The sequence below is a fragment of the Diospyros lotus genome, chromosome 2 (assembly GCF_014633365.1).
Source record: "Diospyros lotus cultivar Yz01 chromosome 2, ASM1463336v1, whole genome shotgun sequence".
Taxonomy (NCBI): Eukaryota; Viridiplantae; Streptophyta; class Magnoliopsida; order Ericales; family Ebenaceae; genus Diospyros; species Diospyros lotus.
The window spans coordinates 19732727-19760674 of NC_068339.1; the positions used below are offsets into that span (position 1 = coordinate 19732727).

The 27948-nt window shown below is 35.5% G+C and overlaps 3 protein-coding genes across 12 annotated transcripts; 2 read left to right on the top strand and 1 right to left on the bottom strand.

The window, feature by feature from the left end:
* Window positions 1–1070: 1070 nt before the first annotated feature.
* On the top strand, window positions 1071–8548 carry LOC127795701 (protein NUCLEAR FUSION DEFECTIVE 6, mitochondrial-like). Of its 10 annotated transcripts, none has more exons than XR_008021848.1 (4): window positions 1071–1365; window positions 1474–1598; window positions 5297–5381; window positions 7906–8548. XR_008021848.1 is itself a non-coding variant. In XM_052327552.1 (4 exons), the coding sequence occupies exons 1-3, from the start codon at window positions 1076–1078 to the stop codon at window positions 3738–3740; spliced, it is 435 nt and encodes a 144-aa protein (XP_052183512.1). In that variant the 5' UTR covers window positions 1071–1075; the 3' UTR covers window positions 3741–3779; window positions 7666–7835. The 10 variants fall into 10 exon arrangements, 7 of the variants coding, with proteins under 7 accessions (XP_052183512.1, XP_052183511.1, XP_052183515.1 ...); XR_008021849.1 differs by lacking the exons at window positions 5297–5381; window positions 7906–8548 and adding exons at window positions 3721–3830; window positions 7666–7835; XR_008021847.1 differs by lacking the exon at window positions 7906–8548 and adding an exon at window positions 7666–7835.
* A 1433-nt stretch (window positions 8549–9981) lies between these two features.
* Window positions 9982–20919, bottom strand: LOC127795318 (uncharacterized protein At4g28440). The gene is made up of 2 exons (XM_052326921.1): window positions 20489–20919; window positions 9982–10574 (listed from the first exon to the last, which is right to left on the bottom strand). Exons 1-2 carry the CDS (start codon window positions 20775–20777, stop codon window positions 10384–10386), a joined length of 480 nt encoding a protein of 159 aa, XP_052182881.1. The 5' UTR covers window positions 20778–20919; the 3' UTR covers window positions 9982–10383.
* A 3197-nt stretch (window positions 20920–24116) lies between these two features.
* LOC127795317 (ethylene-responsive transcription factor 4-like) lies at window positions 24117–25283 on the top strand. Its single transcript, XM_052326920.1, has one exon. It carries the CDS (start codon window positions 24262–24264, stop codon window positions 25021–25023), a length of 762 nt encoding a protein of 253 aa, XP_052182880.1. The 5' UTR covers window positions 24117–24261; the 3' UTR covers window positions 25024–25283.
* Window positions 25284–27948: the final 2665 nt, after the last annotated feature.

Consider the following 27948-nt stretch of genomic DNA (forward strand, 5'->3'; position numbering starts at 1 on the left):
AAAAAACCCCACTAAATTCATCGTTGATGTCGATAATGAATCTAGTGGATTCTATGTTAATGTATGGTGAATTCATCACTTGTGTTCATCATCGAATAATGAACTTAGGCTAAGAAACCAAATCTAAGTTCATTGCCTAGTTTTATGATTTGGGTTTAAGATAGAGACATGATTGAGTTTTTGGTGGAATTTTGCCAAAAACACCATCCCATTGATAGGGTTTTTGATAAAACCTCACTAGAAACCAAATTGAACCTAGATTTGGGTTTGTTCAAACCCAAATAAAGGGTTCAAACGAACTCAAATATAGGTTCAATTTGATCTTGACAAAACTTAGATGAATCTAAGTTTTATTGAACCTATAATATGGTGTGTGTGTGTGTGTGAGAGAGAGAGAGAGAGAGAGAGAGAAAGAAAGGAGGGAGGGGGGGGGGATTAGGTTTCTAGTGGGGTTTTTGCTAGAAATACCATCCCATTAATATGGCTTCAAGCAAAATCTCACCAAAAACCAAATTGAACCTTAATTTGAGTTTGTCCAAACCTAGATGAATATGGTTTCATGAAACTTAAAATAAAAAAAGTAAGATTTATTGTTGGAATCATTGTCTTTAACCCACAATGCAGATCATTCTAGATCTAGAACCTAGAACCATTGATGCCTTTATCATCGTTGTTATTATTGTTGTCGTTGGCCAAGAAAGAGAAAGAGAAAGGAGAGACTTGAGAATAGAGAAAAATTGTAATGAAAAATGAGAAGAAAAGTCTTTAAATATAAGAGTATTTTGGTCAATTTTGAATGTTTTAACATAAATTAATAAATATTAATAAAAAATAAATATAATATTAAATTTCAAGAATACTTATTATATTTGATCAAAATTAATAGTAATTCTTACCCTTACCCTCAAATTTGATGAATACTGTATAGAATTTTCCTTCGAATAAATAAGATAAATTTAATTAGTGAATTATTATAATTAAAAATTCGCCTCTAAAAATTTAATATTTTCTGGGAAAAACGGCACTAAGAGAGGGCGAACGAATGGGTTGGTTGGCCCAAAGCATGGGGCCATTTATGGCCTTGAAGACGGAAAATGGCCATTTGGGGACATACACAACAAAATCCCCTACGTCACAGAACCCTTCAAAACCCCAACGAAGTCCTCCAGTTAAGCCACACTATCTCAAGATTTTTCTTCAGCCGGCAAACATGTCCTCCGCTGCCGCCGCTAGGTCCCTCTTCCGATCCACCGCCTCCGCCCGGAGCGCGGTGGCGAGATTCTCCGGCTCAGCTAAGCCTAAGGGCGCCGCAAGGTCCCCCTTTCGCGTCCCGACGCAAAAACCCCTCTCTTCTCGGATTTTCAGGTTACCTCTTTGGTTTACAGCTTTGTTTTTACTGGATCTTAATCTGATATAGTTAATCGTTTCATTGAATTGATTAATTGCTGTTATATGTGGTGCATGTTGGAACAGGTCTCCTGTGGAGATGAGCTGCGTGCGCGTCGATTCGATGTTCCCGTTTCATGCTGCCACTGCCTCTGCATTGCTCACTTCAATGCTTTCCGTCACTCCTCGCTGCTACGGTTGGACTCCTGAAGGTAAATTTTCTTCGGTTTATTTATGTGTGTATGGATGTGAATTTTTTAGTTGTTTACCTTTTTTTTTTTTTTTTTTTTTTAAGAAGTAAGAGTGTACAAGTATAAATAGAACCCTGTACGAAATCCATCTTCAGAAGAGGATTTGCAAAACGAGGGAATTCTCTCCCTGCACCATCAAAATGAGAACGGGTTAAGTGTTCCCTTTAAATAGAATATAGAACTCTCCACTTCTTCCAAAGATCTGTTGTTCCTTTCTTTCCAGGCACACCACTTTAGACATAAAGGAGAAATGGTCTAAAGCAGCCGTGAGTATTTCCTCGGGATGCTCCTTGGCCGAGCAAAAAACAATTCCAACAATTAGGCTCATTGAGCTTGATTACACAATATTCATTGTTTGCCTGAGAGGAATGATTTTTCACAAATTAAGGTTTTATTATTATTATCTTTTGCTACGAGGATTTTGATATCATATGGATTTGTCTCTCATGGATCTTTGTAGCCAAGTGATTGGTGAACAAGAACACAATATATTTGGAAATTTTTCTGACATTTAAGTAAATATTCATCGTTTGCAGCAGTTTGTATTACAACTCAACTGTGCATTATGTTCCCAGGTGAATAACTTAATAGAAATTTGAAGGCATTTTTTGTTGAGAAAAATGGAGAAGCGAGGATGATAAAAAAAATGGAGCCCCAAAATCGAATGGTCTGATTTCAAAAGTGAAAAACAAGTTATTTCAACAAAAAAGTATGTAGCAGAAGAGATTGGACCATGGGAGTTGAGGCTAATAGATCATATTATGCAACTTTGGAAGAGAGTGATTTAGTAAAGGTTAAGAAAAGAAATCAAGATGTCTGAAAACGAATTTAGTATCATGTCTAGTAGGTAAATAGTGGAAGGTATTTACTTATTGGGTGTCAAACGAAAAGGTCAAGATATAAACTTATTATGGTGGTTATACTTGAAATAGACTTGTGACGAAGTCTGGGTTTTAGAACAGAAATTAGTCTGAATTGCTTATATACAAGTTATCCTAAATTCACAAAGTAAATTTCAGAAAAGGTATCCTAGTGTATGTTACTAATAGATGATATTTTCCTAATGGATGAGATAAATGAAGGTAAGAATACGAAGTTCTAATAGTGGAGGGACACCTTATAAACCAAAGGCTTCAAGTTGAGCAGGTTGAAAATCATATATATGAAATGTAAGTTTAGTAAAAATAAAAGTGTAGATAATATTGTGAAATTTGAAGGTTCAACTCTTTCTAAGATTAGTTTTTATATCTTAGATTAATTATTTAAAAAGAAGGAAAGATATTTAAAATGTTATTTACAAAATCAAGATAAGATGATTGTGGTGAAGACATCCAACATTTTATGTGATGCTAAAAGCTTTTTAAAGCTAACGAAGAAGTTTTATTCGATAGCTATAAGATCATCTTTATTGTGTGGCTCATAATGTTAGCTATTAAGCATCAACTTGTGTTAAACAATATAATTGAGATGATGTTTTGGTGAATGTGCAATCATACAAAAAAAAGATAAAATTAGAAACAAGGTTATCCATAATAAGGTTTGAATTAAGCTTATCAAAAATAGACATGACTGAGATGGTTTGGACATGTGAGAAGAAGACCAATGGATGCACTTGTGGGGCAAATTGATCCAAGAAGGTTGTAGCAAAAAAGTAGAAAAATACCCACAAGACATGGTGAAAAAATCCTTAAGAGGTAACATTGATATAAATACCTTACAAAAGATATGGCCATGGATAGAGGTAATCAGAGCACTAGAATCCATGTAGCTGGCCCTATTAATGAGAATAAGGCTTGTGATGATGATGATGCAGAAAATTATTAGGCAGGGCAATTTCATTTTCTTCCCATTTGTTTTTGTAATCAATTGATAAGAACAACCTAACGTCACTGTATGAGGTTCATTAGACCTCACATTTTCTTTACAGTGTATAAATCTTCATATATTACCAAACCTTAGTTACCAAACTAGTTGGAAATTACATCTAAAACTAATGCTGGCAAGTTTGCCTTTCTTTAATTGACCATTTCGCATATATTTCTAGAAGAATGCATATTCTTATGCATTCTTTTTCCTATTGTAGGACGAGACAAAACTAGATGAAGATGATGCAACCAAAGATGGAGATGATATTGGTGAAAGGTCTCTTCCTTGGATCAAGTGGGAAAACTAGCTAGAATAGATGAGAAATTAGTGAGCACCTCCAATAATATGAAAGCTCTTAAGGGACAGTGAAGTTTTGTAAAATTTGTTGAACCCTCTCTTCCTGGAGTTATTTTGTGTACTACTTGCATTGTTTGATATACAAGTTTAACTTTTGGTGACATAGTTTTTAAGTATCTTTCTACTTATAGGGATTAAAGCAAGATAATTATAATTCCCTGGACTTCATGATAAGCTATATTGTTGTATCTCTTCCTCAACTTCAAAATGCATATATATATTGGAATCTACTCTTATTTAGCCTTCAAAGATGGTGACCGCTTTATTGAGCTGTTGGTCTTTTATGACTTCAGAAAGTAATTAAACTGATACTTTGGTTGTTTCATGCAATTGATGGAAGATAGAAATGAAACTAGTGCCATATCAAGTGTTTTGCTGCATTATATGCATTCTAGAGGACACTTAACAAAAATATCAACACCTACATTTTTTTTTTTTTTTTTTGTGTGACTTTGATCACACACTAAAGTGGGAATCCCCTCCCATTTCGATCAAACTACTCAGTCTAGATGGTTCTAATAATAATGATGTTACTAGACCTAAGCCAACTTGAACTTAGTTAATAAAGAGAATTATATGATGTATTAAGTCTACTGCAATTATAGTGTTCAATAGAGCAGAACAGAGAAAGAGGAAAAACCATGTTGGCCACTATGCCTTGATTTAACTAATGTAAAAGTTCCAAGCAATCAGAAATAGCATCACTCATGCAACCGCCCCGTCCCCAACCCAAAGAAAGAAGAAAATATATTACATTTAATCTTTAAGCACATCCCATCAATGTGCTTATTTTAGTAGTTTTAAGGGTCTATAGGAACCAAGGGTATTTATTTCTGAATAATTAATGGTGAACAATCTCTTTCTGTATGTGTATGTACATGCATGTAAAAGGAAACCAGATAATAGATATCATGACTTATCCTGCTTTCCCAATGGTAAGACAATACATCCTGAACTGTTGTATTAAGTTCTATTCCATCTTTAGTTGGCCTGTTTCAATACTGCATTCTCATTTTGGATCATGTTTTTCTTGTTATTAAATAGTTCTCTATTGTTTGACTTAACATGAGTACTATTTATCTGGTAAATGATATGTAAAACACTTAAAAGTATTACGGATTTAATTTTTACTCTTGCACTATGTGTTGTATATGTTGTTATTAATGTGGATGCTGGAATTGTCACAAAAAAAAGAGCCATTTTGAACTTTATGGATGTTAGTATCTCTTCATAAGTTACTAGCATTATTTGCATATCTGTGTAAATCCTGGTGGTGGTTTTGATGTCAATGAATAAACTTCTTTAAAAAGTCATGATGAGATTTAAATTAGTTCAATTGAAGGGGAATGACTATTTGAACAAGTATTTTCCTTTTCTGTTAACTTTGTGTTAATATAATCCTACAAGGATCATACTGATACACTCTATTTAATCAGATTGCAAAGATGATGTATGATGAAAGTTGGAAGGTTCGGGCAAAGTTTTGTGTACATGCGCTCTAAAGAATGCCTGATACATAGAGTAATGAGCTTCAGAAAAGCAATGTTTGTTTTGCCATTTTGTTTTTTGCCTTTTCAATTAGGTAAATTAGCAAGTGCTAAGATGAATTCAGCTTCTATGAGATTGATGTTCAAAACTTGATGTTGTTTTTCTGGTTCCTTATTGGAGCAAGCAATTAAACTTGGACCAACATCTGTGGCCTCGTTATGTGGTGTAACGTTATGTGGTGTAATTTATGCCATTCTTATGATTGCCTAACTGTTTAGCAAGTAGTCCTATTATCTACCTGAATGTGCTATAGTCAAAGTTAAAATGAAAAAATTATGGAAAGTCTTAATGATTTTGGAGCAAAGAAATTATTTGGCATCATCATTGCAATAAAACAACTAATATCTTCATGGGAAATTTATGAACTGCTAGGCAACAAATTCCTTCTTTTGACCATTTCATAATTTCTTTCACTTCATCCAGTATTTGTATATATACTCTCTAATATTGTTGTGGACATGTATAAAATAGTTTGAATTCCACTTGTTTATTATGATACTTTCATCTCTAAAAATGCATTCTGCTTATGGAAATGTGTTGCGTAGGTTGTTTGGACATTATAATGGCATTATGCACAGAATTGTGTTTCTGCTTATTAGCAGCTGCCAGCTATGCGCTGCATGGATTTCTCCATGAATTCTGGCAGACAACTATATAGCGCACCATAAATACTGTAGTAGCCATTTTGTACTACAGCCAGTGAATCGTTTTTAGAGCTATAAATATTCAGTCAGTTACTTCAGATTCCCATACTATTGGAGACAGGAAACAAGTTCATTAGTATAATCTGCTTGTCTTGCTGAAATTTGGGGCTGTACTAGGATGTTCAGACTGGTAACGGATCTAGGATGTCATGATAAGGTCCGACAGTTATGATCTGCCTCCCACTTTCTGCAATTTTGTGTGCTCCATAGCTTGGAAATTCTGGCAAAAGAAGCTATGTTAGGTATGTCTGATATTATGGTACTAATGCTGTGAATTTCTATCTTATGGATGAGAAATTCAGAATTATGGCTCTTTAATGAGCTAATAATACCATTTGTATAGAATGTGGGGAATAGATTGATATTTGTTTTATGCGCATAGAAGACTATAAATCATGCTAACAAGAATATTTGGTCGAAGTTGTAGGTGATGCATCTTGCATAGATGTTGTTGGCTTACCTTTCATCTGTTGAGCTAGAAGTCTAAACTTATAGCTGCTTCCCCAAATTCTAGGTATTATAAAATTGTGAGCCTGACTGAAAAATAAATTAGCAAAGGCAATCGCGATAAACCTTCTGTCACTGTATGATGCATCATCAATGTATTTCATGAGAAATTGGGAATAACTCCTATTTTCTTTATGCAGATTATAAATTGCTGCAGACTTACTGTTGAGAAATTGGAGCACTTGAAGTGTGTTTTGTGTTCTTTGAGTTGGTCTTTTTTCTAAGGATAAACTTAAAAGTCTCCAATTTTGAAGTGCAATAATTGAGTATAGAACAAAAAGTGCACCTCATAAATAACCAAGACTTGTTAAAAAATAAATCAGTAAATGAATAATAGAGCCCAAAACTCAATATTCAAATACTCTATTTGTCCTTGATCTCTTTTCCTTCAATATAAACATTTCTCTCATTTGTGAACACAAAGGTATGTGGATCTCTTTCTCCCACTCTGCCACCTCCATGCTCAAGTAAACAAAACCCATTTTGCAAGTCATCGTGTGTGTGAGAGCAAGCCTTGCTAGCAATGGTAAGTTTGTTCCTTTGTGACTAGAAGGTTATGTCAAGTTTGAGTTGTAGAAACAGCCTCTTTGCATGTTAAGATTAGGCTGCTTACAAAAATAACTCCCTTGTGCTCTAGGGATCTCCTTTTTAGAAGTTTAAGTTCATGGTTTTGGTGGCAACCAACATTTTGATCAGCTTATTATTCATACTCACTGAAGTGTTAATTTGGCTAATAGTAATTTGTTGTAATCTACTATAGCAATGCACAGGGATCTATTGTGATGTATTCAGATAACAAATAAAAAATGGCGCACATGTTTTACCAAATTCCTTCCTTGTTGCATGAAATGACAGTTTCTACGTTTTGCAGACATTTGAATTTTGGTTGGAAAGTGATATAAGATTGCTTCTACTTCAGCTTCGTCCTCAACATGTTTTGATTTTGGTTGATGAATTTCCCTCTACTAAATGCAGTGTACTTTAAATGGTTCCAGAATTATCTTCTCTTTCCTTCTCTTTTGTGACTCAAAATTTTCTTTGTTTAGGGCTGTGACTACCACTCATTGGCTGAGTGCGAGTTTGGACATTGTCATCTGGTTACTTTATTGGTTACATAGCTGTAGAAGAAATCTTCTTATTGTTTATGACACAGCAAGCAGCTTATTGTGGAATTTGTTTCTTATTTTGTTTACCACCGCCTCTTTGTGGATTCTAATTCTTGCTGTGGATTATGCAGTTCATTTCTATTACCTCAACAAATATGTTCTTTTATTATTGTATTGTAGATGGATGATTATTAGTTTGTTCGGATGCTGCATATGGTCGCGTAGTTTCATGGGTACGACAAACACTTTTGAGTGAGACATTATTGTCTGCTGGATTCATTTGAGGTCCCAAAGGTTTCTAGATGTATTGCGGTTGATAAACTGAACAAGTACCATAATGTGAAAGGATGAAAAGTTGGTCCTTGGGAATAATTTCCTTCCAAAAGTTGGTTGGTCCTGGTTGATCTCTCACACATGCTCCACCTCCTGCCCTTGGTTTTGGTTTTGGTTTGGTTGGATGAATTGACAATTAATTAATTACCAATTTTGGTTCCGGTTGAGATAAGAGTTGTTTTTGGTGTTCTTTAGTTAGCTGGACAAGGCCCCTCCACTAAACCTCTCAAGAACTGGGCCGGCTTGTTAGTTTAAAATGCGAGACCTGATTGTGATTGAGGCGTCAGGGACTAGTACTTGCTACCTACTTATTTGATGCATTGAAATACTCTTTGGATCCCCGAAGAAGTTTTCTCAATAATCTCAGTAGAGTTTATTTTTTGGTATAAGAATGCAACCCCAGTAGGCTTGTAGTAGTGCCATAAACTGGGAAACTGGTGATATTTACTTATTGGTGATCAAACATAGGATTTGCTGGGAGATTGGCAAAGTCAACTTTGTCAAACCTGTCATTCCTCGTTAAACGAGATCCAAATATGGGCGCTTTTGCATGAACTTCTAGTTCCCACTCAATAACTTTAGTACGAGTTTGATATTATTGCTGCTGAATTTCTCGTGTTGTAAAAAGCAATTTTCCAAAGAGAATTTTGATTATCCAAGGATAAAATGTTTCATCCGCGCTAAAAATGAAATAATAAAATGTTTCTAAAATGATTATTTTGGCTAACAATAGTCGGAAATACTAGTAGCTATAGTAAGCTGAAGATGAAACTGGTCGCTAGGGTGTCGTTTGACCACCCTTCACATTTGAAGGGAAGATCTGATTTGGATACGAAGCGCTAGCACTCGATACACAACAAACAAACAAACTGCTTTTTTAAACTACCCTGAGTAATAAATAGCGATATCAAACTGTACATACTGAGGGCTCGTTGAATTTGTTATTATATAGTGAGTTAGGCTTAATTTAACTTGTAAATGAAGCTAGGCTGAGCCTAACGTTTCTAATCTAACGACACAAACTTTCTAAGAGCTCAACTCATTGGGTCAATTAAATTTTAATTTTATAAAAATTATTTAAACATTATCACAAATTCATGATAAAAATTAATAAATTTCAAATAAATTGTTTCTCATACATAATTTCACTTTTATAAAACATTTTTAACTCCATCATACTGACTTCAAAAAAATATTAATATATAAATAAATATATACCTCACAAATGACTTACAGTTCAAATTTAAAATATAAAATAATTTATATAATTTTTTTTAAATTTTCATAAAATTTAATACTACTTTTAAAAGTGAATTTTGAAACCATTAAAAATTTTAATTTTTGAACTTTCAAATTCTATTATTCTCAATTTTTATTTTATAAGTGGAATTTGAATTTTTAAAAATAATTTTATAATTTTATATTAATTAAATAAATATATTATTTTAAAAACCCATCAACTTGGCAAACTTTTGTCTGGCACAGCTTGTTAAGTCTTGCAAACTAGAGCCCAGCTTGGCTTGAGAGTCTAATAAGCTAATCCGCCCAACCTGCTCTCGGCAAACTCCCAAGTCAAGCCGAGTCAAACCCTTGATTTGGGCACAACCTGCTCTTGGCACACTCCCAAGTCAAACCCTTGATTTGGTTATCGGGCCAAACTGGAACTCAACTCATTAAACAAGAACTAAATAACAGGCCCCTGCTGGCCGGGCCTGACATGCCTAGCGATAAATTTAGCTATGCAAGCAAAAGCCAATTTTGCTTTGGAGCTTGGGTAGGAAGAACCATTGGGCAATTAACTGAATAGTGCCATTTTATAAAACGGAAAATATGCCAAAGGAAACAAGAACATCCGGCTAGAAGAGCAGGCACATGCTCTCCAACACCTATAGAATCTCTGGTAGCCAAATAGTAGAGGCACAGTGACACAAGACTTATGAATAATATATTATGGATCCTTAAAAACTCACCCAGTTGTTTAATTCCCACCATATTATAAAGATTTGTTGCACATAATATAATTCACCTAACAGTTTTTGCGCACGAGGTAGAAGGCACAATCTTTTTTACATGCCAACTGCAAAAACTGATTTACTCCACCAACTACATGCTAAGACGGTCAAGCAAAATGGCAAAATGGCAAAATGCAAAGCCACCATGACTTAGTGAGGTTTGTATGTAAACCGCACCCACCTATCAAACCAGAAAAATGTACCTAAGTTTAATGCCACCAAGTTTGAACAAGAGGGAAGAGAAAACAAACCACCAGCATGCCATACAACATTAATTGCTTGTTGCCAACATCACTTGCTTCCAAGAGTCCAATCATTCTTCAACAACATTTACCAATTCATACTCCACGAGGGAGAGGTTGTTATCCTCCTTGACCGCAAACTTTGCCGGCTCTGTTACCTCAATGCGGCCCCATTTGTCAACAGCTAGCCTCATTGACCCTTTAAACATGTCAATCTTTGCATTGCGAAGGATCACAGTAGTGCCTGGTATCATCACGTCAACTGGAAAGAAGATAAAGGTGTCATCATGGGGAACAATGAGGAAGAAAAACAAAATGAAGTTGATTCTCACCGACACAAGGATGGTAGTAGAAAAACAAATAATATACCATGGCAACTTCGCTAAGTTCTTGAGAAGGAAATTATATAATAAACAATCAAACTAGATAAAGGCTTGGAACTAACACAAGCATCACATGTGAATATCACATGCACAGAAATATATACGGAAATAATTTCATAATCCCTTCCCAGGGTGGTGCCCAAAGCTTGTGTGTGTAATCGTGTATCACATGCAAACAAGAAGAACAAGATCCATGTTATTTGGCTCAAAATTTAAAAAGAGTATTCAGATATCATAGAGCTCAAACAAACTCAAGGGGGCAAAATAGTTTCATGGCCATCAGATCCAAGGAGGCAACACAACAAGACTTGCAAGCACCTTAAAATAGAAGGGGTTTTCCATCCTATGACCTTACATTTAATAGCAAGTAATAAATATAATGACATCAATCAGGCAAGGACACTTATCTATTATCTCCTATTAAATACACCTCCATTATGTGTCCTTGTCTAATTGGTTGAAATGTATCGTTAGCCGTTAGTACATGCTCCCTATCTTGTGTGGCTGTGCGCAAAAACAAAAAAACAAAGAATAATGCTATTGGTACACCTTTGTGTACACCTTGAGCTACACAAAGGTGTATTAATGACAAAAATGTCCTTCATGAGCCACATAGATGCACGTGAGGCACACAGAGAAGAGGGGTATTTTGGTCATAATACCCCTTTTTGTAGCCCAAAATGTACAAAAATGATATACATCTAGCATGATTCAAAAGCAAAATAGAATTAACCATAAATTGAACCAATAATTAAAAAACTCATTGAAAACTGAGATAAAATAAAAAAGATGTATTTCAGGGTTAAAACAAGTGAATAATTTTGCCACTCACATAACTCTTACTGCATTCACTTTGTTGTATTTCTAAATAGACAAGACACTAAATAACATTACATGAAGAACAGATACTGTAACATCCCACATCGAGCGATACGAATGACTGGGAACAACTTACCCTGATAGGCCTATGTGAGCTTCACAGGGGTCATCTATTCTTAAGTTTCCCTAGTTCAAGCACGCTTAACCCGGGAGTTCTTTACCTATATTCAGCCCAAAAGGTATCCAGTTAGTGTTGTTTTCTTCCTTACTTATCCTCGATATATACATTTCTTTAGGCTCTTGGGGTATTACATTCTCCCCCTTTTGAGCACATGACGTCCTCGTCATGCGACCTTACAACTGATCTCAGATCTTCTCCTCTTTGGAGGCTGCCATCCTAGAAGCCTACCAGAAGCCATTCCTTATACAGGCCCTCGAGCCCCCAGTGCCACTCCTCACCCTCATCGAACCGCTTTCATCAATGATCGGCTTTGATACCACCTGTAACATTCCGTATCAAGCAATAGGAAGGATCGAAACAACTTACCCAGATGGGCCTACGCGAACTTCCTAGGGGTCACCCATCCTTAAGCTTCCCCAGTTCAAGCACGCTTAATTCGTGAGTTCTTTGCTTACATTTAGTTCAAAAGGTATTCAGCTGATGTTGTTTCTTTCCTTACTTATTCTCAATATAAGCTACATTTCTTTGGGCTCTTGGGTATTACAGATACTACCTACAAGCTACATGAAATCTAGTTCACCAATCACTTTTATCTATAGTCTAATTTTCTGTAAGGCCCTTGTAGTTATAACTCATACCGTACCTAGAAAACTTCCACCAAGTTTTTCTTGGTCTTCCCAACCTCTTTTGTTAAAGACTTCATGTGTGTGTGCATGTAACAAACAAAAAAAAAAGTACAAATTATTTAATAATTCTGAAGGATAAGGGATTGATTCTTGTATCATTAAGCACATATGGAAATTTAACTTCAGAACCATGTGGTTCAGATACCCAGTGTACTTCAGACAACCACCCAAAACTAGGAGAATACAGAACTGTTTAGTGGTGGAAAATAGTCTCAGCTTTCCAGAAAATTACTTCACAGGAAAAGGGAAATTATAAAAAAAAATTCAAATACAAAAATGAGAGATTGAATTAAACTTGAAAACCAATAAAATTAGTTTTCTAAGGTTTCCTTGTTAATTTGGAGATTTGGACTGGGCAATGCACTTTTCCAATAGTTTTCCACAAATCATCTTCATCTCCTTCTCTAACAAAAGTGATATAAAAGAAATTAAAATATCTCTTTTTGTGAACATATGTTCTAATTTTCTAGATTGGAAATTAGTTTTTGCATTTCTAACATTTGAAAGCATTTTCCAAATTTGCTATAGAAAATGAAAACTAAAGATTTTACAAGAAAACTGGAAACCATTTTCCACAACTAAACAGCCCCTAAAGCTTTCCACCAGCCATCAGATACAAGGAGGTACACATCAAATTTCTTAGAAAAATTACCAAAACAAAATCAATCTAACAAGCTCATAAAACGGACCAACAGTACATTAATGAAAAAATGTTTAGAGCTTGTTTATTTTTTGTTTACAAAAAACATATTTATAATTTTAGAAATTAAAAAAAAAAAATGACTTTCGCATGCTCTTCAAGAACATCATTACATCTGAAGCTTTTAAGTTAAATTTATCTGAACTATCAAATCAAAATTGCTTTGGTTCAAATTCCTCTGCCACCAGCTATAATGCATTGCATTGTTCACTCCATGTTCATTATCTTCATTCCAGGTGAGTTTTTACTGCTTTTTTTCTTTTCCTTCTCCTAGATTGGAATTCAACCCAGATCTGACACAAAACCAGATCTGGTTTTGAACCCTGATCTGAGTTTGAAACCAGAACTGTGGTTCACCATTTCTGTGGCCAAACCCAGATCTGGGTGGCGTTTGAACCCAGATCTACACCCATCAGGCCCAATAACCTTTTACATTTGCTAAGATTGATAACAAACTTGTTTAAATTGATTGACACAAGTTTCAAACCTAAACTGAACAGCATTAAAAAATAACAAACAGATACTGAACAATTTTGTAGAGCTTGGCTCATAAACAAGCCAAGCTAGAACACTGTAAGATGTCAACAAGCTGAACCTGAATACAGCCAGATCTTGGCTTAGCTTGGCTCATTTACACCCCTACTAGTAGAACCTTGCTCTCTCCCTTTTAACCACCACCTCACGGTCTCACCTGCATATTCATAAAAACCAGGATCCAAAACAAATATTGCCGTTGCTTGTTAGTCCAAATGGACCATCACTCTTGACACCCAACAACCAAATAGCATGATCACCAATTGTGATAATCGCCACCTAATTATTATTGTGGAGATAGTGTCAAGTTTGCATGACCTTGATCATTCCTTCACATGCCATGTGACATATTTGGGGTGCGAGTAATTGGATATTTTTTGGCATCATTGATATCCAAATCCTTGTATTAAAGGAATGGATTTATTTTCCTTTTTTGTTGGCAAGGGAGGCTAATCCTCCTGTTCACAGGTTTTAGTGCTTTTATGGTTTATTCCTCCTTGCTAATAGATCCATTGGTTTCTCTTTTCTAAAGGGCATGGAAAACTATTTAATTTGCCACTGTCACAGTTATGCTGTGACAATTGCAACTCTCCTAATTCGGTGTGAATTAGAAGGGATTGCTGAAGAACCATAGAAAGAAGGGGAGAGATTGGAGAAGAGAATGTGAGAGAAAGAAAAAGAAATTAGAGAGAGTAAGAAATCAGATTCTTGATAGAATTTTCAATAACCGTTTACGGGAGGCGTCCATAACTTATATAGTCTGCTCTTGGGTGCTGCCACAGCAGATCACCTCTCCTATAACAAACTATTTTGTCCTATTATAGCCACCTTTACACCTGGCTGAACTATCTAACTTCCTTCCAGCTGGAAAATATAGAAGTTACAATTAAAAGCAGTAAAGGAAACAGCTAATAGCAACCCAAAATCCGCAGCAAAATTGGCCCAACACTCGGCCTTCTTTTCGTTTTGTGACAGCCACTTCCTGCATAGCATACAATATGCAAATTCCTAATCCAAAACAGAAACATAAGGGAACTGACTAATTAATCAAATCTTATTAATAGAATTGATTTCCTTTTTCTCATGTTTTCCCAATACAAAAAAATAAAGAAAGAAAAAACAGAGAGATTTAACATTCTTGTCCATGTAATGCCTCAATTTTTTGGACCACAAATCAGCCATGTAGTTGTAATAGTATTTCTAATAGTGGCTATTTGAATAAATACAGACACCAGATAGTAATCTTCCACATCACGAGAATGCTGCATTGTCCTAAAAGATTAATTAGTGTAAGAAACTTGAGATGGAAACCTTAACAGGAACTCTGATCTCAAAATTAATTTTATTGTAATGTCCATAAAACACGCACACACACACACTAGTATCATATAAAGTTGGGCCAATTAGGTATTCCCAGCTTTTTAAGGCATGCCATAATATTTTGTGATATTTATCCTTGAATATTCATATTCATATACCAGAAGTTATCACATCTTCAATGAGAAAATATATATACTTAAATAAAACAAAGTAAAAATATAATTAAATAGAAAAAATGAAAAGGTATATATAGATAGATAGATAGTTGAGTTGATAGAAGAAAGTTGTCATGTACCTAGGTTTAACCTAGGGTTTTAAGTGAGAAATTGGAAGATGTCGAGGAAGAGATAACAGAGAGGGAGGGAAAAATCAGAGAACAGAGGGAAAAGTCTAGAGAGAACAGAGACAGATCAGGGAGAACTGAGAGAGAGAGAAATCAGACTGACTGAATAATACTTCTTCAATATCTTTCTATTAGGCTGGATTAGCCTTATATACTAATGCAAGCAGCAATTAGGTTGGTGCCAACAAGTTTGCCAGTTCAAATTCAAAGTACAACGGTGATCAGTATCTTCTAAGTACAACTGCTAGCTAGCTCTAAGGACAACTGTATAACTGCTACTATTACTGCTATTTAGGTACAAACAGAACAAACAGTAGGTACATGACAAATTGCCCCCCTTAAAATTTCTTGTCCTCAAGAAATACAATGACTTTGCATAAGAGTAGACTTCCAGCTTTCCAATATCAGCCTGTTCTGTTTCTTCTCTTCCACAGCTTATATGGAGAAATCTAGAAAAAAAAAAATTGTAATTTTTCCAGACATCAGTACATGCTCCCGTCTCCAAGCTGCCAGTGAGAGTTACCTTCTTTCCTTCCTTCTTGAAAGTAACCTCCAATTTGTTGAAGTCAAATGTGTTCATCCAATCCACTCCCAATACAATATCACATTCACCTAATTTTAATAGTTGCAAGTCAATGATAAATTCCTCCCCTTGCATTTCCCAACTAAAGTCAATACACTTGGATTTACTGTACATCTTACTTCCATTTTCATTTTCAATAGTGATGTCAAAACCCTAATCCTAACTAATGTCTTCTTTGAAGATAGAACTGGAATTTGAGGGAGAAATAAGAAGAAATAAGGTAGCGAGAGACCAAGACGAGGGAGACTGACTGAATGTAGGGGGAAAACCAAGAGAAATGGGGGAGAAATCTGACAAAATTGAGAGGGAAAATCAAAGAAAACAATAGGGAAAAATGAGAGACTTCAATAAATTCTTCATAATTCATACATCATCTCGGCACTGTGGGGTTACACCTTTATGTAGAAAGCTAATCAACAGTTATTTGTGGCAGTTATCACCCCTCCACTGCCAATAACTGCTCCTAAATCACTCTTAAACCTCTCCACTACTCCGTAACTATAATTCCTAGAACATAACCACTGACTAAATATACTAATTAAATATATAACAACTAAAAATAAAACCAAAAAATATCTTCCTAATTCATGGGGGTCGTGACATTCTCTCCCCCTTAAAAGATTTCTTGTCCCCCAAAAATCATGGTCATTGGCTACCTTCTTCATCCAATCCATGCAGCTTCTTTTACCATCCCTTCATCCACTTCAATTTTTCATGCAATTTTCCATAATCTCACACCAACGTTGTATACATCTGGGCCCTTCCAATGAACATGTTGGCCAACCCCAAAGGAACCTGCTCCTATTCTCTTTTTCAAAACCAAATCACTCCATGGTATATATCCACTTCTTCCACTCTCAGTGGAAGGTCTTGAGTTGGTTTAGTTGGAACAATTTGACCTTCCTTGACAAACCTAGAATCACCTTGGACTGTAATGTCCTCTGGATTAGTAATGCCTACAAATGGTTGAACTTCTCCATCATAAAGTAGAGGGAGATGCTTTACAAGAGGAGGATCTTTGGTTGTGTTCATTGAATTGGTGACAGAGACAGGGTCATATGATTTGAACAAATTCAAATCCCAGTCATGAACATCTTTACTGCTGCTTGAACTTGGCACCTTGTTGTGTTCAATTGTAGATTGCTTAGGGCATGTAATGTTAGCAACATCACCATCAATACCTTCCAAAATTTGATCAGCATTCTCCTTCGGCAGGAAGTACTTCAACAAGTTGACTTGAATCACTCCATTTCCTAGCAGGAGTGATTCAAGGTTTGTCAAGGAAGATCAAACCATAGGAACTGGATTTGAATTTGTTCAGTTTCTAGAACTGGACAAACCATAGGAACTGTAATGTCCAGTTCCTAGAATCACTCCATAGGAACTGGACTTTTATGTTGAATAATTGGTTTAAAATATTTCTTAGAAAGTAATTCTGCTAGAAGACTAACCTGATACCTTTTTGAAATCATATTCACGAGTTCGTCCAACTTTTTTTTGATTTCTTCCTTGAATACTCTCTCCAATGACTGCATTCTCTCAAGGGTTCCTTTAGCCATCTGCACAGTCCAAATTCTTCAAAATTCACTTTGGATTGTTGTTGCAATAACCCCCTTGTTCTGATCGGAATCAACTTTGACGAACCCTAAATCACAATCGAGAAACTGCAGCTCTGATACCAAATGTCAGGACCCTAGTCCTAAACTAATGCCTTCTTTGAAGATATAACTGGAATTTGAGGGAGAAATAGGAAGAAATAAGGAAGAGACAGATCGAAATGAGGGAGACTAGCAGAAAATAGGGAGAAAATCAGGAGAAATGAGGGACAAAACTGCCAGAATTGAGGGGGGAAATCAAAGAGAACAATAGGGGAAATGAGGGACTTCAATAAATTCTTCATAATTCATAAATCATCTCAACATTGTAGGGGTTACAAACTTACAATTTTATATAGAAAGCCAACTAACAGTTATCTGTGGCAGTTACCACTCTATTGCCAATAATTGCTCCTAAATCACTCATATACCTCCCCACTACTCCATAATTGTAATTCCTAAAACATAACCACTAATTAATTATTAAATATACCAATTAAATATTAAATATATAACAACTAAAAATAAAATAAGAAAATATCTTCCTAATTCATGGGGGTCATGACACTAATAAAGGGAAAGTATTCTTCAAATTATAACCCAAGTCCTTAGCAGTGATTCCATTAAGAAAACTGTGTATTGCCACTATCAATTAATATCATCAACTTCTTACCTTTTGCTTGACCCTCCACTTTTATAATTTTATTAGGACACTCTTTTAAAGCATGCAGTGAACTTCCCCCTTCTTCAATCTCTAAGTGGCTTCTATTTCTTCTGTTAGCTCTTTTTCTTCTTTTCTACTTTTTTTATTGTAAAAGATATTCTTCTTCTCTACCTTCCAAAAATATTCCTTGAAATCATAATCATGAGTTCTATACTTACCTGAGGCATTTTGGAAATCATTATCATAAATCCATTGAATTTCCTTGTTAGGCCCTCCATGGTTGCCTCCATCGTCTCAAATTTCTGATCGAACTTCCAATCAAATGTCTCCAGATTCTGATCTAGTGTCAGAATTGCCTTGTGATTTCTGCTAGATCCTCCAGCAAATCCACATGCGACTGCAGATCTGAGACTGTCACATTCACTTGTTGCAGTTGTAACTCGAATTGTTTCATTCTTGTACCATCAGCCATGGCAGAATTGTAATCGCAGATGGAATCGAAAGCCTAGGATGTGCTCTGTTGCAGTCTCCTGAGGAGTCTACCAGCTCTGCTGTAGCTTCTCGAGAGTTCGCCTGGATCGCTGGAAATTGCCTGGTCCTACATCGCTAGATCAACTAATAGAATTTGCCTAGATCACCGGAATTCGCCAAGCTCAGATACACTGGATCAGCTAATAGAAGTGTTAGAATCACAGCCAAGAATCATTGGCTCAGATACCAATTGTCATGACCTAGGTTTAACCTAGGGTCTTAAGCGAGAAATTGAAAGATATCGAGGAAGAGATAACAGAGAGGGAGGGAGAAGTCCAGAGAGATCAGGGAGAACTGAGAGAATGAGAAAGAGATAGAAATCAAATTGACTGAATAATACTTCTTCGATATCTTTCTATTAGGCTGGATTAGCCTTATAGACTAATACATGCAGCAATTAGGTTGGTGCCAACAAGACTGCCAGTTCAAATTCAAAGTACAACTGTGATCAGCTATCTTCTAAGTACAACTGCTAGCTAGCTCTAAGGACAACTGTATAACTGCTACTACTACTGCTATTCAGGTACAGACAGAACAAACAGTAGTTACATGACAAAAGTGACCATGGATTCATTTGATATACATCAAATTAAAACTGAATTTCAAATATTCCATATCTTTTATACTGCACGCATGCATCCATCCATTTATTCTCTGTAACAGCACAATAAATGGAAGATTTCTAAAGCATTAAACTGAGAACAATAGATAAGAACAAACCTGTGCATGGTTAAAACTTGAGATGTGGTTTTAATGTAAAACATAGATTTTCCATATGCCCCTTCATAGTATGGAAGAGGTTGTGCTCCACAATCTATGAAGGAAGATATGATGGAAAAAAGAGGACTGAGGAGTAAAATCATGACACTTTTGGACTCGCATGGCCAGAATATGCATTTACCACAAAACAGTTATTTGTGATACTGCCACTAAGGGACAGGTGGAAGCAAGAAGGATTTTTCTGTGTTGGGAGCACTTAACCCCCTCTATGCCAGAAGACCCTTTGATTTTTCCAAGCCAGAGTCCAGAATTTAGAGATGTTAAATAAGAATATTTAACCCTCTCTGGTTTCTCCATTGTTCAAATATCAACCCCTTCATTGTTTAAGGCACTCTCGTCCTCGTTTTTGCATTTTCCATTCCTTTTATCCATTATTCACTCTTTCTTCTATATATAGAATTGTGTGCTCTATTTAAATTTATCCTAGCAAGTTATCACATGCTCTCATATTAATCATCTACTTCCACTCTCATAGTTTATTTGCAAGGGAAAAATCATGTACTCTACAAAAAATTGTCATGCATATCTTATGTACACACCACTATTATTGCTTTAAATATATAGAAATATTGAGGCAAAAAAAGAATGTTAAATAACAAAAAGAAAAATCTGCAAAGAATACTATTGTTTAAATGGAAAAATACTATTATATAAAGAAAGAACCCCTATTTGAGTTTCCCATTTTTCAAGGCATGCCACCTGTTTAAATGCCTAATTTACCGCTAGCAATTAAGTTATTGATAACTTAATTTGAAATTGATACATTTAGGGACAAATGTATCTCCTGACAATCAATAATAATAATATATGTTGTGGAAAGGATGATCTTGATTTACATTGGTGTTTTCCATTCACTAATTTGAATACCTGATTTACCCGTAGCATATAGGATATTGCGCATTCATGCTTATATGAAAACAATCGGTCCCTTTTTCTTTTTCCCATCTTCATAAATTCAAATATGGTCAATGATCAAGACAAACAGAACAGCGGGACCTTTGAGGATCCAGAATCAAAACAAAAAAAAAAATGTCGTGCTGAGAGAGAGAGAGAGGACCTTGATCGTTACGGGCAGTGAAGAGAATAACGGCAGTTTCATCACCCACGAGGCACTCGGCGATGCGAGTCTGAGCGGCACTCGCCCCGCCATGGCCGAGTAGCTGAGCGTTGCGGCCTTTCTTCTGCGATACGGTATTGGAACTTAGAACCTTGACGGTGAGAGTGTGACCATTCGTCCCTGGCTTCAGCTGCTCCACCTTCACGAACACCGGCTTCCTCATTCCTCCCTTCGCTGCCCCCGAACCGCCGCCGCCGCTTGCCTGCTGTTGAGGTACAGTCGAGGCCATGGTGATGCCAGTGGATGGAGATGGTGATTCGCTTTCTTTTCCGGTCTCGAGACTCTCTGTACTGAGGGGCGAACCCTAACCCCAAAGTCCTTTTTCTATACAATTTTTTGGGATTCCTCGATTTGGGAATTGAGAATGGAAGTGGAACGGCACTCTTTCAAGAGCGGGAATCGTTCATGGCACGACGCCGTATTGCATTAGCATGGCATCCAAGTGGAAATGGCCCAATGGCAATTCAATTAAACGTTATATAAATATATATATATGCATCCTTTTAAACTTCCCGTACCAAATATATGTGAATTATTATTTTATAAGTGTTGTATATTTTTTTTTGAGAAAATGTACATTATTATTGTATAAGTAGTAATTAGTTAAATGTTTTAAATATAATGTATTTATTATTATTATTATTATCTAATTAAATTATTTAGATATTAAAAATAAGATCTAATAAATAAATCTTATCCAAAAAAGATATAAATTTATTATAATTAAGGGCTCGAAAGTGGGTTTAAGAAGTGCCCGAAGTGAAGAAGGACGATCCAAATTTATATTGCACAGTGGACCCTTAATCAGGCCCAAAATGGTTTAAAAGGAAGCAAAGGGGTCAATTCAAGTTCAGGCTCAAGTTAGAAGTGGCTTGATAAATTCTAAAAAGTATAGGCCCATTCTTAAATTTAAAGCCCGCTCTTTAAACCTGTTTGAAAGGCCCAAGTTAACTAACTAGAATTAACCCAAGTTGAAACAAAGTTCAGCTAAATCTCAAATGAATAATCTAGGTGAGCAATGTTATTTATTTAAATTAGAGATAGATCTCCAGTCTAATTGGTATTTTCTTACGGCGTTTGATACATGAGAAGTTTTTAGATTCATGATTCATGATAATGTTTTTGAAAATCTTTGATTCACAAGGGTCATGCAATTCTATGTTTAGTTAGTTTTAAACATTATTAGGAATGTTGGATATTCTTTTCATGAAATCTTACATTTTTATGTTTAGTTTAAATGTAACATTTGTGAAAATTTATGTTATTTTTTTAAAATTATGCTTATTTGATTTTTTGTTTAAAAATGATGAATTCCTTCTAGAATATAAATTATTGGAATATACAATCTTTTAGGAAGTCAAAAAATATTATTTTTTTTACACATTATATATGTGTGTGTATATATATATAATATATATTTGTAAGAAGGAACTTATAGCAAATATAATCGTCAAAGGGTTATGAGATTATAAGAGGGTAAGGGGTATTTTAGTCTTTTTATTTGTTAAATTTTTTTTTAACTCCATAAAAATCTTTTTGTGGAAAAGTTGATTAAAAATAAATCTTGAGAATTTTATTTTCTTAAGATTATTTTTTAAAAAAGTTGTACCAAATATAAAAATGTAAATTCATAATCTAACATTTTTAGAAATCTAAAAACTTCTCTTATATCAAATGCCTTCTTATTGAAAATAAAAAAAGGTGTAGGTATTCATATTTACATTTGCACCTCCTCATTTTTTGATGAAAAAGTGTTAACTAGACTAAAGATTAATCTCATTTATAATTTAAATAAATAACATTACTCTAATTTAAATAATTACCATAGTTGGGTAAGAATATGAGTTAAAAGTGAGTTAGCTTAGCCTTGGGCGGCTAAGCATTAACCCTAACATGGCTAGGTTAACTTTGGTGGGTTATTTAACTTGAGTTGGGTTTATGTGTGGTTAAAGATTTATTAATTAATATTGGATAAGTAATTAAATAAATGATTATATTAAATAATTTTTTACATATAGCACAAAATTAGCATTAAGGACGTTCTTCATTTTTAAAAAAATTTAAATACAAGAAAAACACCAAAACTTTATTTTTTTAAAATGAAGATTTATTTATAACATAAAATAAGCAAAAAGTTTTCTGAGAAAGTGGCTTTCTTGAAGAGACAACCCAACCCAACGAGCCAAAGTGGTTCCCTTCCCTCGTGGCATTCGAAGAGTCTCACCTCAACAACATGGTTTCGGGAATGATTTCTTAATCGGAAGCCATTTCCCAAAAAACACAAAGATTTATACTATCTTGGATTTTTTCGAATTTTAAAATAAAAAAGAACATAAATAGCGCGTGGCATGGACGAGAGTTGTGAAACGTGGGGGATAGGAGTTGGCGTATCTCAAGTTAGAAACTGCACACTGTCATTACAAAATTCGTCAGGTTTTCTCAGACAATGGGCCGAACTTGCCGGCATTTCGTTGAGTTCCTGTACGGGTCAACATCCTATTGGCTGATCCGTCTCCACCTGCGTAGACGCAATTGTGGAGGCCGCCAGCCACCCTTCCTTCTCATTTCTGCTCCAACTTCGTGCGCCGCCTCACGACAGCTGCCTCTTACTGTGAGGTAGCCTCCAGCTAATCACATTTAACTAATGGGGGCACTAGGGATCACAATGGAATAATAATTGAATGAATTATGTTCCGGCATCCGCCAATTTCACTTGCTGGTATAAGAGTAAAATTCCTTAAAATTTGGGTCGTATTAAGGGCATTCTTTAATTAAAAAATAAATTTAATTTTTAATATTTAATAAAATGTTTTAAGATATAAAATATATTTTCTATTAATAAATAAAAATTATTTAAACACTAAAAACAAGTGCATTCACTAGCAAAACCCTAAATATATGCCCTTTTTCTATCCTCCTCTTTTACCTGATGAATTTACCGTAATTTAGAATCATCAATGAATCAAAGAGATTAAAACTAATAGACAATCAAATTCAGTTTAGTTTGCGAGAGAGCAAGAAAAAAAAAATATAAGAATATTTTTGTTATTCTTATATTTTTGTTTTATATCAAAACTTGAAGACATTGAGTGTAATTTACATATTAAATAATAACCATTCAATAAATATAAATTATGTGGTGTAAATGAATCTAGAGATTTGAGAAAATTATTAAAAATTAAGATAGAATGGAAACAGTCCGAGAAAGGGAATACTCAGTCCAAGCTTAAGAATAATGATTCATATATATTCCCCACGAAAAGAATTCGTATATAAAAATATTATTTTATTGTATGTGAAAGTGGTTCACCTTCATGCGATGGACGGCTTAATTTAATCCACAATTACAGCGCTACTAATTTATTATATTACTATGATATAAGCGGCAGTGACGTGTGCGTTAAAAGCCGTTAAATGCAGATATATTATATATAAATATACATAATATAAATACTAAATTAATTGTTTAATTTAATGGTGCCGCCTCCTCCTCGTCGAGAATGGCAGACGCCACGTAATACGGCAGGACCACCCTGTAAATTTGCCTCCTAAGCTCCGTTTAGGGCGGCTCCAACCTTATCAGTCAAACCCCTTTTCCACTCTCTCCCTCCCCGTTTCTATATATATATCCACTCGTCCTGCTCTATCGTTTGCTCTGAAACACAAGCACACCTCGCCGCTTTATTTTCCCGACGTTAAATACGAATAGTAATATGGTTGCAGAGCGGATGGCGCCGAAGGAGAACGTGGCGCGTGCCCTGAAGGCGGAGGACAGCGCCAAGGAGATGCATTACAGAGGCGTACGGAAGAGGCCGTGGGGGAGGTACGCCGCCGAGATCAGAGATCCCGGCCGGAAGAGCCGCGTGTGGTTAGGGACGTTCGACACGGCGGAGGAGGCGGCCAGAGCATACGACGCTGCCGCCAGGGAGTTCCGCGGCGCCAAGGCGAAGGTCAATTTTCCGGTGCCGGAGGAGAATATTAAGAGTAATGGTGGTAACAATGGCTTCGATGTCGAAATCAAGAAGAATAACTGTAATCAGAGTCCGAGCCAGAGCAGTACCGTCGAGTCCTCCGGCCGGGAGGAGTTCTCGCCGGCTCTGATGGTCGAATCGTCTCCACCGGTGGATTTCAGCCTTTCTCGCGATGGAGGCCCCGTTCCTGGATTTGATTCAGCCTCGAGGCTCCCGTTCCTACAGCAACCGTTTCATGTCCCTCCGGCCACCGGAGTTCTGTCGCCGGCGAATCAGTTCTTCTACTTCAACTCCATTTTGCGTCCGGCGTGGGAGTACCATCGCGATCTCCAAAATCAGAGGCTAGTATTCCATCAGGCAACCGCTCCAACGGCTGTTGATTTCCTTGGCGCGATCCGAAGCGACTCCGACTCGTCCTCCGTGATTGATCTGAACGAAAACGATGTCAAGCCGCCACGAGGCGTGATCGATCTGAACCTTCCTCCACCACCGGATACCGCTTGACTCCGATCGCCGGCGTAACCAATTTTTTTTTCTCCGTCACGTTCTCTCTCTAGGAATCAAGCAGAAGAAATCTCGAAAGAGCTTTCGGCGGTCCCTGATCAATTAACAACTTCAGTTATGATAACCAACGGATGTGAATAGGTAGCAGAATCACGTATTTTTCGGCTGTTGTTTGTAGGGAAGCAAGCACTGTTTTGCCATTGATGTAATCTCTAATGGAATCAGCGTTTTTATGGAATTAACAGCTGATTATTTCCCTACTGTCGATCTTACTTATTTTTCTCCGTCGATCTGTTTTCATGCCGTCGCCGGTCGGCCAAATCCGGACAACGTCCGGTTCGAGATAGGGTTTCTTGTACGGTTATGCACGTGCGTTGTGTGTGGTACGGACCAAACGGAGGACGCGGGATGCGAGGGTTTGAAACCGACGAGCCGGAAGGCCGGCAAGTCCAGCGATCTATTTTATTCAAATTAAACAATATCTTTATTTTATGGAATATCAAGCCGATTTTATATAATTAAGTAAATAAAATTTATTAATCTTAGAAAAGTAGTGAGGGATAGAAAAGGAATATCGGGGTTGCGTGTGTGGTGGGGCAGTATATGGAAAACAAAAACAGCGGCAGAGAGAGAAACCGCTTTCGAGGGGCTGTACACGTGGGACCCACAGAGAGGCGGTTTCAAGGCGAAGACCGAAAAGCAGCGTTCACTTGGGGCGGCTGGGGCGCCGACAGCACAACACGTGTCCCTCAAGGCCGTCCGATCTGACACATATCTTTTTATATTAAGTTTTCTGATGCTTTGAGAAATTAGTCGGAAAAAGGGTAGGTCGTGATGGGTGGGGCTCAACTCACAGGGAGACAAACAGTGGGCCCCACTTGGAGGGGGCGCCGGGAGTGGAGCCGCCGCCGCTGCCTCCTGCTTTTGGAGTGGGCCCCATCCCTGGGCCCTCCAAATCCGTGGAGGAGATTCGCCTTTCTAGAAGCGTGTAAAGGATTGTTTAAATTTTGATTTTTTTTTATTTTCTGTTCTTGTAACGTAAGATAATGAAAGTTATTATAATAAAATAATAATTATTATTTTTAATTTTTGATTTTTAAAAAATAATTATTTATATATTTCTTTCCCAATGTTTCAGTGGTTGAACATGTATTGAAAGGGTATTATAGTTTATGAATAAAAAATAATTAAGATAATTTTAAGGTTTAAATTTTATTTTTTAATATTAATAAGTAACTAATTCTATTCTGTTAATAATTAAATATTCTTATCCTGTCTCCCAAAAGCCACAGTAGATGAATTTTTAAATATTATAAAATATTTTGTTATAATAATTCTGCATAAAAAACATAAATTTCTATTCTGTTAATAATTAAATATTCTTTCTTGGACGTTGAACATAAAATTTTATTTTATTATTTTGTACAAATTTAAATTGTAAATTTAATTCTTAAAATCCAATCGATATTAGGAGTGATAGCTCATCAACCCTATTACAATAAGATGTCGTTTTATAAATTAGATAAGCATAATAAAATTCATGTGTTGTGACAGCAAATAAATGTATTTTATTTTCATTAAAATATATTTTAATAATTTTATTGACGAGTAATAAATATATTATTTTAAAATTACTTAATTAATTAATAAAATTATTTAAAATGATAAAAATAAGATACAAAAAATAAATCCTGTTTTAAAATGAAATATATTTATTATTCATTAATATTTACTTAAATTTTAAATAATTTACAAAAATACTTTAAAATAATTAATATACCGTATATTTATGCTAAAGTTTAAGTCTACGATGTAGAAAATATAAATATGCATGTATGTATAAAATGCATGCGTGGGGTGGGGCATCGTAGATAGGCCATGTCATGCGAAACAACGCGTTGAAGGAAACGATGAAAAATAACGAATGAATGAAAGACGCCACTTTGATTACTTTAATGTTATTCGGCTACTTTTACGGTGGCTGTGGACATTACGTGTCGGATTTGGACAGACAGTCTCGCCGGCAACTCGGCGGCGTTTGGGCAGGCGGTTGTGAGCAAATACGCGGCCGCTTGTCCGGGCGCCACGTCGATTAGGGTTCTTGAATCATTAAAGAGGGGGAATTTGGTACCGAATTAATTATCAATTTTTGGGGATAGGGAAGGAAAAGGCCGAGAGAGAAAGAGATAGCGGGCGGCTGCTTCTGTCAGTCAGTCACCGCCTTTTGATTGTTTATTACAAAAAGATGCGGGCGTTGGTTGCCTGCTGAGGTGACAGCTGTTTTTACAATTTAGTTTTTAAAAGTGAAAAATATTTATATGCCTAATGATTCACGAAATCGATTATAAAAATTATTCACGAAAGAGGATACATATAAAAAAGGTTGAAAAACTTTGAGTTAGGCTTTAGGTTTAATCACAAATAAATGTTAAATTTTAATCATGTTTTAATTTTAAATTATTTATTTTTTAAGAATAATAATGCTAATTATTACATAATTTTTAAGAATAATGCTAGTAATTGCCTTTAGTGTAATTATTAAGTTGTAATTAATGCATTTTATTTTTAAAGAAGGTGCATAATTTTACTATACTATTTTTTAGCTTAAAAAATAATTTTATCTGTTACAAGCTCATTTATTTTATTATTTTTAAACTTGCATATATGTTACAACCTTTAAATATCTTCACCTTAAATTTAAAATTAATTTATCTTTTAGCTACTAATAGTTACAAAATGATGATAAGTTAGTTATGTTTTAACTTCTAAAGTAATTATATTAAAATTAATGTTGTAAAAACTAAACATAAAATAAAGTTCATAACTAATTATGATTTTTTTATTTTTTTTATTTTGCTATTTTTACATGTTTGTTTTTTAGTTTATAATATATAGTTAAAATTTATTTTTTAAAAGAAAAGATAA

Bases quoted from the DNA above. Each gene is read 5' to 3' on its own strand.
- LOC127795318 (XM_052326921.1), bottom strand. From the start codon at position 20,777: ATGGCCTCGACTGTACCTCAACAGCAGGCAAGCGGCGGCGGCGGTTCG. The intron at 10,575-20,488 runs GTCCTCTCTCTC...TCTTCTTTCCAG, and splicing joins CACTGCCCGTAACGATCAAG to TTGACGTGATGATACCAGGC.
- LOC127795701 (XM_052327552.1), top strand. From the start codon at position 1,076: ATGGCCTTGAAGACGGAAAATGGCCATTTGGGGACATACACAACAAAA. The intron at 1,366-1,473 runs GTTACCTCTTTG...ATGTTGGAACAG, and splicing joins CTCTCTTCTCGGATTTTCAG to GTCTCCTGTGGAGATGAGCT. The intron at 1,599-3,720 runs GTAAATTTTCTT...TTCCTATTGTAG, and splicing joins CTACGGTTGGACTCCTGAAG to GACGAGACAAAACTAGATGA.
- LOC127795317 (XM_052326920.1), top strand. From the start codon at position 24,262: ATGGTTGCAGAGCGGATGGCGCCGAAGGAGAACGTGGCGCGTGCCCTG.